At 39.5% G+C, this 15,257-nt stretch overlaps 2 protein-coding genes across 2 annotated transcripts in view; one reads left to right on the forward strand and one right to left on the reverse strand.

The window, feature by feature from the left end:
* Positions 1-15,257, reverse strand: part of LOC134617648 (uncharacterized) — a 47,962-nt gene that overhangs the window by 21,177 nt on the left and 11,528 nt on the right. The window lies entirely within an intron of this gene.
* On the forward strand, positions 1,015-13,895 carry LOC135932204 (uncharacterized). Its single transcript, XM_065469570.1, has 13 exons — positions 1,015-1,028; positions 1,951-2,059; positions 2,350-2,512; positions 4,486-4,678; positions 5,436-5,532; positions 5,621-5,682; positions 6,072-6,174; positions 8,021-8,085; positions 9,187-9,463; positions 10,404-11,171; positions 11,253-11,312; positions 13,134-13,214; positions 13,795-13,895. The coding sequence occupies exons 2-13, from the start codon at positions 1,957-1,959 to the stop codon at positions 13,893-13,895; spliced, it is 2,073 nt and encodes a 690-aa protein (XP_065325642.1). The 5' UTR covers positions 1,015-1,028; positions 1,951-1,956.

The raw sequence follows: 15,257 nt of genomic DNA on the forward strand, positions 1-15,257 counted from the left end.
TAGGGTGAAGGCTTGAGTCAGGGTTAGGATAAGGTTCAGGCAGGGACTTGTGATGATTAGAGTCAGGATAAGTCTCCAGGAAATTAATGTAAGTTAATGTAATGTCCCCAAAAGTGATGGAAACACAACACGTGTGTGTGTGTGTGTGTGTGTGTGTGTGTGTGTGTGTGTGTGTGTGTGTGTGTGTGTGTTTGTTTTTCGTTTTAGGAGGACAATTTTCAAGACAAATCAAAGAGCAATGAGGACCCTCTGTTATAGGAGGACATTTTGCTGTCCTCATAAAATTGACCTTTTAAAATAGTTTGTGGGCATGTTGTAATACCCAAAAAGTGTTTTTCTCAAAAGTCTTTGTAAACCAAAAACTTGACATATGTTGTATATTTGTGTGTCCGCCACTGCCCCCTGTCGGTTGGAATTGTCCCCGCATGCCGCACACACAAGCGCGGGAAATTATACACGAGCGCGGGACATTATACACATGGCGCGAAATTGGAAGCTGCGCATGCGCATTTTAGCATTACCCATTTGGACCGTGGATATTTACATCAATGATTTAGACTGACTGATTGGGCGCTTCTTATTCATCCTTCAATTTTGGCAGAGTTTTGACACGCTTTGGAGAAAAGGTAAGAAGGTAATTATAAAACTTTTAAAAGACGGACGTTCTGACAGACACAGTGCTTCAGAGTAGGCACAGCCGTGGTGAGGCGGCAGGTGAGGGAACGACGACGAGGTACGGTGGAAAGCATACGGCGGAAAGCATACGGCGGAGAGCGCACCGCGGGGACCGGACCACGACGAGCGGACGGCGGAGAGCGCACCGCGGGGACCGGACCACGACGAGCGGACGGCGGAGAGCGCACCGCGGGGACCGGACCACGACGAGGTGAGGACGGCGGAGCGGGCCGGAGCACGTGGAACGGTTCACGGAGGTCACAGCAACACGCGGGGCGGGGATTCCCGGACTGTCCCAAGCACCGGGATCGTTTTTTTTTTTACCCTGGCCTAATCTCATCACTTGTTTCAAGGTAAGAAATTACACAAGTGTGTGATGTTTCACTGAGTTTGAAAGAAGGCCTTTTTCACTACAAGATCACTTGTTTAATGTAAAATGGCTGCTACTACTACAACTACTATAAGTACTACTTCTGTAACTAGTAGTTGTAGTAGATGCAGTTTGTAGTAGCAGTAGTACTCACACCTGTCTTTTTTGTGGTAGTTGGAGCCGTTTTCCTCCTGTTCTGTTTTGAGATGATTAAGATATTAAAAGATGATCTTTGCCCAAATACCAAGGAAACATTCGACGGCAAATACAAATAAACTTTTTTAGATTTATGAAATTAAATTGAGACAGTATTGATGTCACTCTGCACACATTTGTTTATAAAATATTGTAAAAAAAAAAAAAAAAACAACATTATTTTTGTTTTGCTCTCTTATAGTTGTGTTGATGAAGCACATTATTCCTGAGAGATCTAAAGCTTAGTTTGACAGACAGGTTTAGGCTAAGTCAGAGTTGGGCTTTAGTTAAATTAGGACTTTTAAGTATCTTTAATATCTGCAAGTGCATGCTTTCTGTTAAAACAACTCAGACATCAGCCTTGTCTGTGTCTGTTATATGAATGTAATGAAAGCATAGAACTCAATTGAAACAGTTTCAGTATCCATGCTATTAGTGAAATAAGAAAAATTGGGTGGAGCATGTCAGATACTTGACTTAATCAACACAGGTGGAACACAGTCAAGTTAATCTGCACAAATACAGCCTCGCCCCCATCCATTTATCTGTTAACCAGAATCCCTCCAGCACTCATCACCAAACTAAAATAACCTTAAACTAATAATACGCTAACATGGGGGGTGCTTCTCATTCAGGCTTTACTAATGCCCTTGTAAGCATAAAGGCTTTAAGTTTTGATGTTGTTTACATTTTTATCTTAATTTCCTTAGCAAATCATGTCACGGAGAACCACTCCCCTTCAGGATGCCATTAATCACATCCTTGCAAGAAGAGACAAGAATTCAATGTTAGAAATCAAATTTATTAATTCAGTTAAAGGTGAGTGACTTTGACACACTGCAGGCTAGACTGAGGGGTTACGCATCACCAGTGGTGACCTGTACAAACATCAATATAAATTAAAATTAAAGGTATTTTAATAATAATTTAGTTATTAGCAAGCCTGGCTATTTATGTTTTCTGCAGTCGGACATGTTTTCTTTATTATATATGTAGAATTGAAAAAAAGCACAACATTGCATACTTGCAATTTACAGATATACATATTTAATGAATTGATTATTTGCAGTGCTGCCACGCCTGTGTCTCTAATATGGTTGTGTTTTCAGGTCGTGGCATCTTCACTTTAGCCAATTTCAAACAAGGAGACTTTGTGGTCGAGTATAGAGGGGAGCTTATTGATGCAACTGAAGCTGAACACAGACGTAACCTGTACCACAGCGCATGTTCAGTCTTCATGTTTGAATTCATATGGAAGCAGAAGACATTGTGGTAAGTTCAAAATGACTGAATGTTTACATTTCTATTGCAAGGTCAGGATTTCTGAAGCAAACATCTCATATTGCTCTTTAACGAGTCCTTACCTCTAGTACCCGGCCCCGTCAGTCCCCAGAATCTATAGAAGGGGGAGTGACGGACCCGTGGAATAGCGGGATCTCATTTCCTGGTGACCCTGTGGTCCCCGGGAACTCGCTGTACTGGGGACGTACGGGACTCCCACATATGCTGAGGGCCCGTTAGTCCCCGTATTCAGCCTGTGTGTGCCTTCTCTAATACACACTCACGGGCGTAAAGTACGGGGTTAGAGGGGTAATAATATAAGCCTACATTTTACAGCTAAGACAGTGTGCTCACGCTGCTGTGAAGATTTAAAATATAATATAGAGATAGAGAAAATAATAAGAGAAAATTCAAATGGCCAGGGCTGAATGAGCGGCCCTGTGTCTGTGCGCATTTGGCACATGTGGACACGGAGACTCGTGCACTGTTATACTGTGTCCAAAACTACTGTATAATATGTACAATACCAAAATAGTACATGTCAAGTGTTCTCTGTCTGTGAGGTAGGTAGATGGATGGCTTGATGGATAGGTGAAAAACCTTTCAACACAAAAAATAAAGAACATTTCATTAATCATTCAGATAAATTAAATGCATTATACAGAAGACAAATGAAATAACAAAAATATACACTTCAGTAAAGCCACTTTTGTCTAAACTATCATTTATCCTAGTTTTAGTTTTACATTCATTAGTTTTTAAATCAGAGGTGAGTAATTTCAAACAACGAAGATGAAATAAACTGTGGTCTACCTTGCATTTTTTACACTTTCTGTAACAATTACATTTTTAAAGTATACATTTTAGAGTTTACAAATATTTTAATAAAGACTTTAACCAAGGATTTTTTTACAAAGAATTATTTTCCTTAAATTAAACCAAACATATTTACACTAGTTTTAAGATTTAACCAAGGATTTGGGGTAATTACTTTTAGTATTAATTAACATAAATGTGTGGGAAACACTAGCTACATAAACAATTTATTCTAACTTGAACATTTATTTTAATATCAATATAATTTTTTAAACTTAAATGTGTAACTATTTCCCAAAGCATAAATACATTTCCACAATTGAGCTTCCATAGTTCCCAAACATAAGCAGCAAATATGAGTCCGAGCCTACCGATAGCCCGTCTAACTCAAAGTCTTCCTCACAGTGGAAAGTGGATTGTGCTTGGTTTGCTGTCCTCTCAGTATGTCGCACTCGGGTCAAATGACTGCTGCATGCATTTTAAGGTCTACTAGGCACGCCCGCCCTTGATTGCTCTAATTCAACTCACCTGGTGGAGCAGTGCGCACCAGGCTGCGCTTAGCTGTAGATTGCACAAGGTCTAATCAGCGGCCACGCGCAAGCAGCAGCAGCACAGAGCAGGTAGTGGGCAAGAGGAGGAAGAGAAGAGAAGAGTAACAGCCACACCTACTAGGTCAGCGCAACAGTACAACAAAACCACGTTTAAGCTCTAAGCCAGGGGTGCCCAATCCCAGTCCTTGAGAGCTACTGTCCTGCAGTTTTTAGATGCATCCCTACTCCAACACAGCTGAATCAAATAGTTGGATTACTTCTTCGGCATGCCATCAAGTCTGGCAAAGGCCTGATAACGAGGCATTCATTTGATTCAGGTGTGTTGGAACAAGGACGTATCTAAAAGCTGCAGGGCAGTAGCTCTCGAGGACTGGGATTGAGCACCCCTGCTCTAAGCACAAGTAGGAGCGCAAACACTTATCTCAGTCAGAAAGCAACGCGTCCTTGACTGATGGACCCTCTTTAACTTATCAACTATGCATTTAACAACTAAACTTGTATTGGATGTTGTGTTTGTGTTGGTGCTTAAAAATTATAGTATAGTTCATAGGCGTGTCACTATAAATGTTTGTTTAATGTATGTTTCCAAATTTGCAGTATTGATGGAGCACTTGAAGATGGGTCATTTGGGCGACTAGTAAACGATGAACACAGGACACCAAATTGCAGAATGAAGTTGATTGAAGCAGAAGGGAAGCCACATCTCTGCCTTTTTGCACTGAAGGAAATTGCGGCAGGAAGTGAAATTACTTATGACTATGGTGGGAAAGAATGGCCCTGGCGGAAAAAGGTGGGTCATTTAAAAAAAATTTTCCCCCTATGAATTGTTGTTTAAAACCTACATATCTAGATGTCACAATTAGGGCTGCAACTAACGATTATTTCAATAATCGATTAGTTGTCGATTAGTTGTTTCAGCCCTAGTCACAATATTTAAATGTCCTCTTGGTGGTATTCAATCTGGTTTAACTAAATCTTGAATTTGTATGACTTTCCCAAGTGATGATTGCAAGCTTATCTGTTTTGTGTCCCCTCCACAAGTGTGTTTTACTGAGTGGCCACACACTGGAGGTGAAACAGTGAAAGCATCAGTTTGAGCTCAGATGTCATTATGAGGCTGATGGACAGTGTCCTTGAAAACCTTGGGTTTTTCTGTGTCAGACATATACATGCACCTTTTACTCACAGTCACTTTAGCTTCTTAGTATTGTCTTACTTTGGCTTCACTTTACTAGGTAAGGGTTAATCACTCTGTTTCCTTGCAGTTAGGGTGAGAGTTAGAACTGTATTTAACTGAAGGTGAAGCAGAAAATGCTTAACTATGTGTGTGTGTCTGACACAGACAAACTCAAGGTATGTGAGAACACTGTCCTGACATCTGAGCTCAAACAGAGTCTTTCACTGTTTCATCTCCAGTGTTTGGCATACTCAGAAAAACACACGGGTTGAGGGGACACTGGTTAGAAAAGACCACTTGTAGTGGATTAAATACATTTCCACTGTAGCTGCCAGATGTTTACAATATTTGTTCTACTTTTCATACCCAGCTAAAGATCGCAAGCATCCCTTCTGGTCAACAGTGTGTTGCAGAGCCTATTGCCCATGACGTGGAGCACCATGTGATCTCTACAGACTCATTCACAGGTGAGTCCCTGCTTGAGTAAGCACTACCTGTTAAACCCTGGGGTCTTGCAAAGCACTATGCCTCCATGTCTTGTGTTCTCTTCTACAGACAGAGAATTAAGAGCAGAGTGTCAGTCATCTAGACCTACAGCAGACAACTCTGAGCATGAGGTTAGCATGGATTCATCTGTTTACTAAAGATTGTATCAATGTGTAGTTTGGTAAATAGTGTGGTTTGTAAAGATCATGTTTATCAATTGATTACAATTATACTGCATGTACAGTCTTTAAATCATGCACCTTTTACTCAGTCACTTTAGCTTCTTAGTATTTTACTTTTGCTTCATCTAAATAGATTCCCCTCTCTCTAACTCACAAATCTCAGGAATTGAATAGATATGCTTCACTATTTTATCTAAAAAGTAACTCCTATCTCCATTTCCATCTCTCCAGAAGGATTAGTAGAAAATATGTAAAACGGTCAAACATTATTTTTAATTCGTCATAAAATATTTGGGTAAAAATGTTTTGTTTCATTTCATGTTTTTAATTTTTTCCAGTGTACAATTCATAGGCTGGTATTTGAATCGGTGAAACTTGACAAATGCGGGATATGCCATTCACCTTTGACAGCTATCAGATGGCACGGTCTAAGATGCAAGCGTAAGTGTATTATTTATCTTGTGTTAATTAATGCATTTTTTCACTATACCATAAGTTACCATGAGTCAGGTCTACATTTTCATGTGTAAAGAATAAAAAAAATCACTTCAAAGTTTTATCAATTCAAACCATTGCAATGATACACAGTGTAATGGCAGATACTATCACATATCATGCATTTGAGTTTGTCTGCTTAGTGTGGCAGAGAACAGAGAGCATACTGTAATAATGTATATTGCCCTCTTACTCTTTGTTGATTAGACTGTTGAACTTTACAACTTTAAATCTTTGTTTCACTCTTTCAACATCAAGCTCATATAAGCTAAATAAGCATCTCACCGTGCGCAAGGCATGCCTGTCCGGGTCAAGGGTCACGACTACCCAGCGTGCATCGTAAACAGTAAACACGGCCGTGTGTGATAGCGATATTGAATATTTTGAGCGTCCTAAAGTCAATGTTTTAAAAGAATTTGGTACGAAACGGGGATACAGTGCTGCTGGGAAGAGAAAGAAAGAACTCGTGGCCCTCGCTTGGGCGTTTTCACTACAAAAAGCCCCTATAGTTTTAACAAAACAGCAGGAGCGGGAGGCTATGCTACCTTGGATATAAGTCTCTGCTCGAGATCGAGACTGACAGTTGTCAGATGACAATTCCAGATCCCTTAGAGCTGAGAGAAGGTTGGTACAATGAATCGACAGCTGCAAATAAACTTTCACTTTCAAAGCCTCATATCCGGAGCCATCAGCCTCTGTGGTGCCCGGAGACGCTCGTGCGGGGTTTGGCCACTGACGTCTGGCAACCCTGGCACAGCACTTCCCCGTAGGCCTATATCCATGGATGTATTAAAAGAACCAAGCCTTTATCTGACGGAGAAGTATAATTCAGCCTTTACATCGTGGGTAGTGGTGTACTCTGACCCGGCCGCGCCGTGCATGCGTACTGACAATGCTGATTTAGCTTATTTGTGATGTTACAATGCAAAAACCACAGTTCCTGATTTGATCTGTTATATAAAGATAAAGCAAAATGCACAAATCTTTAATTATATTTAAGAGAGTATCAACATGTATGAAGTAAACTGCCCTCAAGTCTGTTTGTCATTCTGTAATTACACATATACACACAAACTTGGAAGATGATGTTTGATGATAATAAACCCTTTGAGTAAACATTGCATCAAACTTGCAAACTTCTTACAATGTCAATATAGGAAGCCCAATAAGGTACTGGGTCTGATTAATCCAGACCTATTCCAATAGATCAATCAGGCAATTTGCAATACAAATGCTTGATGGTGTCTCTACACATTTTCAATGACTTTTTAGTAGAAGTCCTTTTCATCTCAATCCTTATTAATTAATGTAGGATAAACATTTTAGCTTTTCTGTTTCTCATTAGATCATTCTGCCAGAAGTCTTTGAGCCAAGAATGCATTCTGAAACATGGCCCATAATGAGTAGTTTGGTCAGGTCAAACTCTCTCTATATAGATAGAGAGAGAGATAGATAGATATATATATATAGAGAGAGAGAGAGAGAGAGAGAGAGAGAGAGAATTAGTCTGTTTTTAAAATAACAATGTTTTATATCTCAAATCTGATGGAAAAAATTGATTATTAGGATGATGCAGTATATCATATTCATAAGTTTAAAATGTGTCTTAAACTTAAAACAAAATCTGCTTTTTATTCTGAATTATGCGTTTGTTTTAAATTCACTTTATGCTTGTTTATATTTAGTGGTCTTTGTGAATATAATTTGTGATGTGTGGGATCGCTACTTTTTAAATTACAACTTAATGAATCATCGGTTGTTGTCTAATGCTGTGGTTTCTTTGTATTTGTAGAATGCCGTTGTGTGTGGCATAAGATCTGCCTCCAGACATCTTCAGAAGACTGGGATATGTCCGACGTAAGTGTACAGTGAAATTCAACCTGGAAAGACTCAGATATGGAGAAAGAATTAGACATGCTTTATTGAACATTAAATATTTGGCGGTCAGACCCCAGCGGGAAAACTGTTGATAAAAGCATTGCTGATTGAAGTAGGAGGTGTTCCCCCGGGGTCTGGACACTGGTGGTGGTATGGAGGCAGGGGGCAAGCATGGGGTTGCAGGGGTGGTGGAGGGATGCAAAAACGCTGAGAGGCCGAGCTATGGGTGAAAGAGCTTAAATGCCCGGATGCTGAATGGAGGCGTAGGTGCGAGGGAGCTCCGGATTGGCTGCGCCGGAGTGAGCAGCTGAAGGGAGTTGAGGTGATGATGATGATGATGGAGACGATGTGCAGGTGTGTCTCCCAGGTTGAATTTACGCAGGCTTCATTATAATATAGTTAATATTGACGTAGATGCAGTTCGTGAAGATTGCCACATGTTGCTTGCTCTTCCTTTTTCTTTCATCACAAAATTATAAGGATAATCCGTTTTGTAAGTGTTGTCTCAGAGAATTGAAAGCAGAGAGATTTTGGACTGGATAGAGTGTAGAAGTTACGTGAGAGAGGCCAGAAATAAACACATTGTAAAAATATTACTTAGATTGTATTATAATCCTTTGTAAAAAAAAAAAAAAAAAAAAAAAAAAAAAACAAACAAACAAAAAAAACAGTTTCATACAATCTAGTCTCAAAAGTTTTACAAATTTTGATCTGTGGGGGTCATTGTGGGAGGGGCTCTGGGACCAGGTTAGGGCTGGTGTCTTAGTTTTTTTGTTTTGTTTGTTTTTTTTTGTTAATGTCATTGTTCAAAAAATATAAATTGGATATTAGAAATGGGACAAATATCAAAAAAGTACTGAATCGATCACAGATTGCAAATTGATCAAGCAGAATCAAAATACTTGCACAAAATACATATCTGCTGCACATTTTCTTCTTTAAATCAGGAGGTATTTCTTAGTACTTTTAAGACATCTAAAGACTTTGGTTTACGTCCCGAGCTCTGTGACGTGAACAATTTAGCATTTATCCTTCCCATGTTTATTTCTGTTATTTAATCTATGCTGCATTTACGAACAGGGTGATGTCTCATCTGATGAAGAATACATCCCAAATTCTGCATCAGATTCAGAAAGCTCAGGAACAGAGTTGTCTATTGAGTTACCTGGACCATCAAAAAACTCCCATGCTGCTAGCATGCCTGATTTATGCGTTACTTTTGCTGAAAAAGAACAGACCATGGATGTTAAGAACAACTTTGAGCACATTTTGAATGATCTTGAAACTACTGATGATCTTCATCCCGACCAAGAACCAGACAGCTCAGAGTCATGCCAGCAGAAAACAAAAGATGCATGTAGCGAAAAGAGTACTGTGGATATTAGCCAAAATGAATCCCCAACCAAGTCAACAAAATTAATCAAAAGCACAGTCAATTTTTGTTTTGTGTGTGGAAAACCTCAAACAAAATTTGCACGTCATCTGGAGACGCATGTAAATGAAAATGCTGAAGTCGCCCAGGTGCTTCAGTTACCCAAATCATCAAAGGACAGAAAAGTTCATCTTGAAAGGTTACGAAACCTTGGTAACTTCAAGCACAACTCTGCTGTTAAAACCACAGGATCAGGTTGTCTTAAAGTGAAAAGGATCTCAAAAAAGAGCAGCAGCAGCGCTGAGACATACGAGTACTGCTTATACTGTAAGGGTATGATATCCAGAAAAGAAGTTTCTCGGCATATGAAAAGATGTGCTTTAAGACCAGAGAATAATGCTGAAGAGAAGCTGAAAGATAGTCTTTGGTATAGCATCTACTCAATCCACAATGTCTCAGCCAATTTCAAGTGAACTCTACTCAGTACTGGGCAAGATGCACAAGGATGATGTGTCTAGTGCAATAAGGAATGATCATTATATTATGCAGTTGGCTCAGTCTCTTTTTAATAAGCATGGAAGTGACAGATCAAAGCATGAGTATATAAGACAGAAAGTAAGGGAACTTGGGAGATTACTTGTGACTTTGCGTCACACAACAAGAATCCATAATATGGAAGAGGCAATAAAACCAGCCAACTTCTTTATTCTTACTAATGCTGTCAAGAGAGTTTCAGGTTTTGATACTGAAACCAGCACATTCAAAGCCCCAAGTTTGGCCCTGAAGCTTGGACATTCTCTCAGAAAAATAAGTGATATTATCATGTGTCGTGCTCTCATGGAAGAGGATCAAGAGGCGATCGATTCAATCAGGAGGTTTCACACACTTCATGAAACAAAGTGGTCTGAATTCGTTTCCCATTCAGCCTTATCAAACCTGAGTGAGGCAAAATACAACAAGGTCGACAGCCTTCCACTGACCAGAGATGTTCAGAAGCTGCAGTTATATCTTGGTCAGCAAGTGGAATCAGCTAGGGAGAAACTAGGTGATAACCCAACAGCAGGAACTTACGCAGCACTAGCAAAGGTGATCCTTTGTCAAGTGATTTTGTTCAATAGGAGGAGGGAAGGTGAAGTAGCACGTATGACTGTCAAAAATTTTGAAGATCGTGACATGTCCAAACTAAACGATGACATCAGCTCTGGGCTTACAGAAGTTGAGAAAAGGCTTTGCCAACAGTTTGCCAGAGTGGAACTGAAGGGGAAAAAAGGACGAAAGGTGGCTGTGATCCTGACTTCTGATATGACCGATAACCTGTCACTCCTCGTTAGTAAGAGGAAAGAGTGCGGGGTATCTGAAAACAATATGTACCTTTTCGCCATTCCTTGTAGTGATGGTCACTACAGAGGGCAGTTTGGTCAGTTTGCAGATGCTTGCGGAGCTGAACATCCTCAGAACCTCAGATCAACTAACCTTCGCAAACAGATTGCCACGATAAGCCAAGTCATGAACTTGAAAGATAATGAACTAGACCAGCTGGCCGATTTCCTCGGCCATGACATCAGGGTCCATAGAGAATACTATCGACTGCCCCAATCAACAATTCAGCTGGCTAAGATCTCCAAGTTGCTCATGGCCATGGAGAAGGGAAGTGTGAAGGACATTCAAGGAAAAACTCTGGATGAAATTGGTGGTATGCATGGTTTATATGTTGTTAAATCGGCTTGGTGTTTGTGAATATGGTTGGTCTAATAACATTTTTTCAATTTTATAGATGACATAGATGGGATGGCTACTGGATCACAGCAACTCCCTGATGCTTCCACATTGCGAGGTACTGAAATTATTGTATTCTGTGTTATAGACTTTGCAGTTGTATTGATAAAATATTTAAAATTTAAATTTTTATATATTTAGATAATGTTATTGCAGTTCTGTTTGTACTTTGCTGTGTAGTTAATACCATTTACAGTGAGGAAAGTAAGTATTTGCTATTTTGCAAGTTCTCCCACTTAGAAATCATGGAGGGATCTGAAATTTTCAGCATTGGTACATGTCCACTGTGAGAGACAGAATCTAAAAGAAAATTCCGGAAATCACAATGTATGATTTTATTAAAATATTTTTGTATATTACTGCTTAAAATAAGTATTTGAACACTTGCTTATCATGCAGATTTCTGACCCTCAAAGACCTGTTATTCTGCTTTTAAACAGTCCAACTACACTCTGCTCATGATTCTAATTTAGCAGCACCTGTTTGATGCCGTTAGCTTTCATAAAGACACATGCGCACCCCACAATCTGTCAAAAGTGTTGCAGCAACATGAGTAAAACCAAAGAGCTGTCCAACGACACAAGAGACAAAACTTTAGACCTTCACAGTGCGCGTGCACGCATGTGCGTGTGCGCGATGGAGCGTGTGCAGGTGACTGTGCGTACCCTCTGCAAGACTCCTGCAGGCGCCCCTGAATGGAAGAGGCTAATGTCTTCCTCGGACTGGAGCCCCACGTAAGATCTCAGCTCGTGGGGTGTCAGTGATGCTAAGAAAGGTGAAGAATCAGCCCAGAACTACACGGGACGAGCTGGTCAATGACCTGAAGAGAGCTGGGACCACCGTTGGCAAGGCTACTATCAGTAATACACTGAGACGTCATGGTTTAAAATCATTCATCACACTGAAGGTTCCCCTTCTTAAGCCAACCCATGTCCAGGCCCGTCTGAAGTTTGCCAGGGACCATCTGGATGATCCAGAGTCATGGGAGAAAGTCCTGTGGTCAGATGAGACCAAAATAAAACTTTTTGGTCTAAACTCCATTGTTGGGGTTTGGAGGAAGAAGAAGGATGAGTCTCATCCCGATAATACCATCCTACAGTGAAGCATGAGGGTGGAAACATCATGCTCTGGGCTGTTTTTCTGCACAGGGGACAGGACCACTGCACTGTATTAAGGAGAAGATAAACGGGGACATGGATTGTGAGATTTTGGGCCAAAACGTCCTTCCCTCAGTCAGAGCATTGAAGATGGGTTCTGGCTGGGTCTTTCAACAAGACAAAGACCTGAAGCACTCAGCCAGGAAAACCAAGGAGTGGCTCCGTAAGAGGCATTTCAAGGTTCTGGAGTGGCCTCACTAGTCTCCAGACCTCTGTCCAATAGAAAATCTGTGGATGGAGTTAAAAGTCTGTGTTGGCCCAAAACATGACAGATCTACAGAAGATCTGTGTGGAGGAGTGGGTCAAAAGACCTTCTTCAATGTGTGCAAACCTGGTGAAGAACTACAGGAACTGTTTGGCCGCTGTAATTGTTAACAAAGGCAATATTAATATAGTTTGACTCAAGTGTTCAAATACTTATTTTACAAAGAAATATACAAAAAACTTGTTATAAAATCATACAATGTGATTTCTGGAATTTTCTTTTAGATTACGTCTCTCACAGTGGACATGTACCTATGATGAAAATTTCAGACCCCTCCATGATTTGTAAGTGGGAGAACTCGCAAAATAGCAGGGTGTTCAAATACTTACTTTCCTCACTGTATGTTTTATATATATATATATATATATATATATATATATATATATATATATATATATATATATATATATATATATATATATATATATAAATAAAATTTTTAATTTTTTTTTGCTAGAAAAATCTATCAATGACAATGAAGAAATATTAACTTCTGTGACTTCTGATTTGCCTCACTTCTCCGAGACTGCAGCTCAAGGTACATTTTCAATGTTGTACTCAAAGTTTGCCCAACATATCTTATGTAATGAGCTGGGATCTGTGAGTTAGTCCTGTTCAGAGACAAATCCAGTGAAATGTGCAGTAACGTATTTTAACAGCGCACATCACGTATGATAACGATGCTCTCTTGTTTCATTAATGCCACTTGCATCTCTGTTTTTCATTGCATTAAAAATGAAATCAGACTTTACTATTAACACTACTATGCTGATTACGATAACCTGGGATTGTGTATAGAACAATATTACTAACCATCAGTACATTTTTACATGGTCGATTGTTAGTTGTTCCATTCCTTATTGTGACACTAATGCTTTATGACTAGTATTTTGATGCTTCATCAGTTTTGGCCAAGCAAGATTTGGCCTGTACAAAATCTACATCATTTCCCAGTGAACTTATTACCCAAGGTATTGTTGACTTCATCCAGTTCAGCAGCACTGCCATGTGTATAGTTATTATAATAGAACTGGCTGTCACTGTCCCCTCTGTGCCCATGGTGTTTAGGCAGAAAGCCTCTTTAAGCCCATACATTTATACTGTGCAATATTTTTTAGATGACCAGGGGAATGATGCCTGTGTGACTTCTGGTTCACCTCCTGTCCCTCACTCAGTTACTAAAGGTATGATACAAATCAGATGCCATGTCCATCACTAGGCACTATGTGCAGTCAACACCAACATCATGTGGTTAGACATTATATAACATATAAAGAAGCTGAATGTATTTTGTGTTTACCAAGCAGTGTGATGAACTATCATGTTAATGAAAACAATCAAACTTTAAATTTTATCAGGTCTACAGTCTATTTATTATCACACACAATTTGTTTAGACAAGTACCAGCTTGTTTTCACAGTTTTGAACACCATCTCTACCTACAAGTGCATCTCACATGATCTTTTTAAACTTCAAATTTGTTTTGTTTTATTGAACAGGTTTACGTGTTTCAGCAAGGCGGTGTGTGAAGAGACCATGGTCTGAGGAGGAGATAGGAGCGGTGATGAAACATATGAAGCCTTTTATTGAAAACGGTATCACTGTCACCAACCAGCAGTGTCTGAAGTGCAAAGAAAAGGAACAACCTATCTTGGAGACGAGATCTATTCAAAACATTCGAGATTTTGTGCGCAACAGAGGACTGGCCTTTAAAAAAAATAAATAAATGTTAAACACTAAATGCACTTTTTTACAGTCTGAGCCTTTACCTTTCTGGGCCTGATTTCAAGGTTAGTGTTCTCCATTCAAAAAGTATGTAGTTGACTTCACTGTGCTCACAGGCAGTGTTTTGTTTTGATGTGTGGTTAGCCTGAGTCTTTTAATGCCAGGATTCACTTTTATTTTCCTTCAATAATTGTTACAATGCTGTCCTTTTAAGGAATTGATTATTGAGTTGGTTATATTAAATATAGTTCAGTAATTCAACAAATGTGTTGTGTGTTGATATAAGTCTTATGTATAAGTCATGGTGTCAGCCCGACTCACCCCTGGTGTGCAAAGGTGCTGTTTTATTGGTCAGCCACTCAGTGCCAGTTTCTTCAGGACAATGAAAAACTCTATAATACATAGTTTGTTCTAGTTGATGCAAGCACTGTTGTGTTATGCTTCTAGTTGTTTTAATGACACTTTGACCACCTGTTAGTAGATCACAACAGATATGATCTGCGGTGTTTTATGTAAGCTTGTATGTCAGATTGTAATGCTCATCAGAAAAAACCAAAATATAGTCTTTTTATTATTTTTTTAATTTATTCATCCATCCATCCATCTTCAACCGCTTATCCGAGGCCGGGTCGCTGGGGCAGCAGCCTAAGCAAATTTATTCAATTTTACTATAATGATGTATCAGTCACAGTCTTATAATACACGTTCTTTTCTAAGAAGGTTATACTTAGTGCATGTGTGAGTATATGTATAGTGAACTGGCTTTACACACCATGTGTCCTTTTAAACCAGATTTACTCAGTGTGTGTGTGTGTACAGTAGACTGGCTTTACACACCATGTGTCCCTTCAGAACA

This window comes from Pelmatolapia mariae, linkage group LG18 (genome assembly GCF_036321145.2).
Source record: "Pelmatolapia mariae isolate MD_Pm_ZW linkage group LG18, Pm_UMD_F_2, whole genome shotgun sequence".
Taxonomy (NCBI): domain Eukaryota; kingdom Metazoa; phylum Chordata; class Actinopteri; order Cichliformes; family Cichlidae; genus Pelmatolapia; species Pelmatolapia mariae.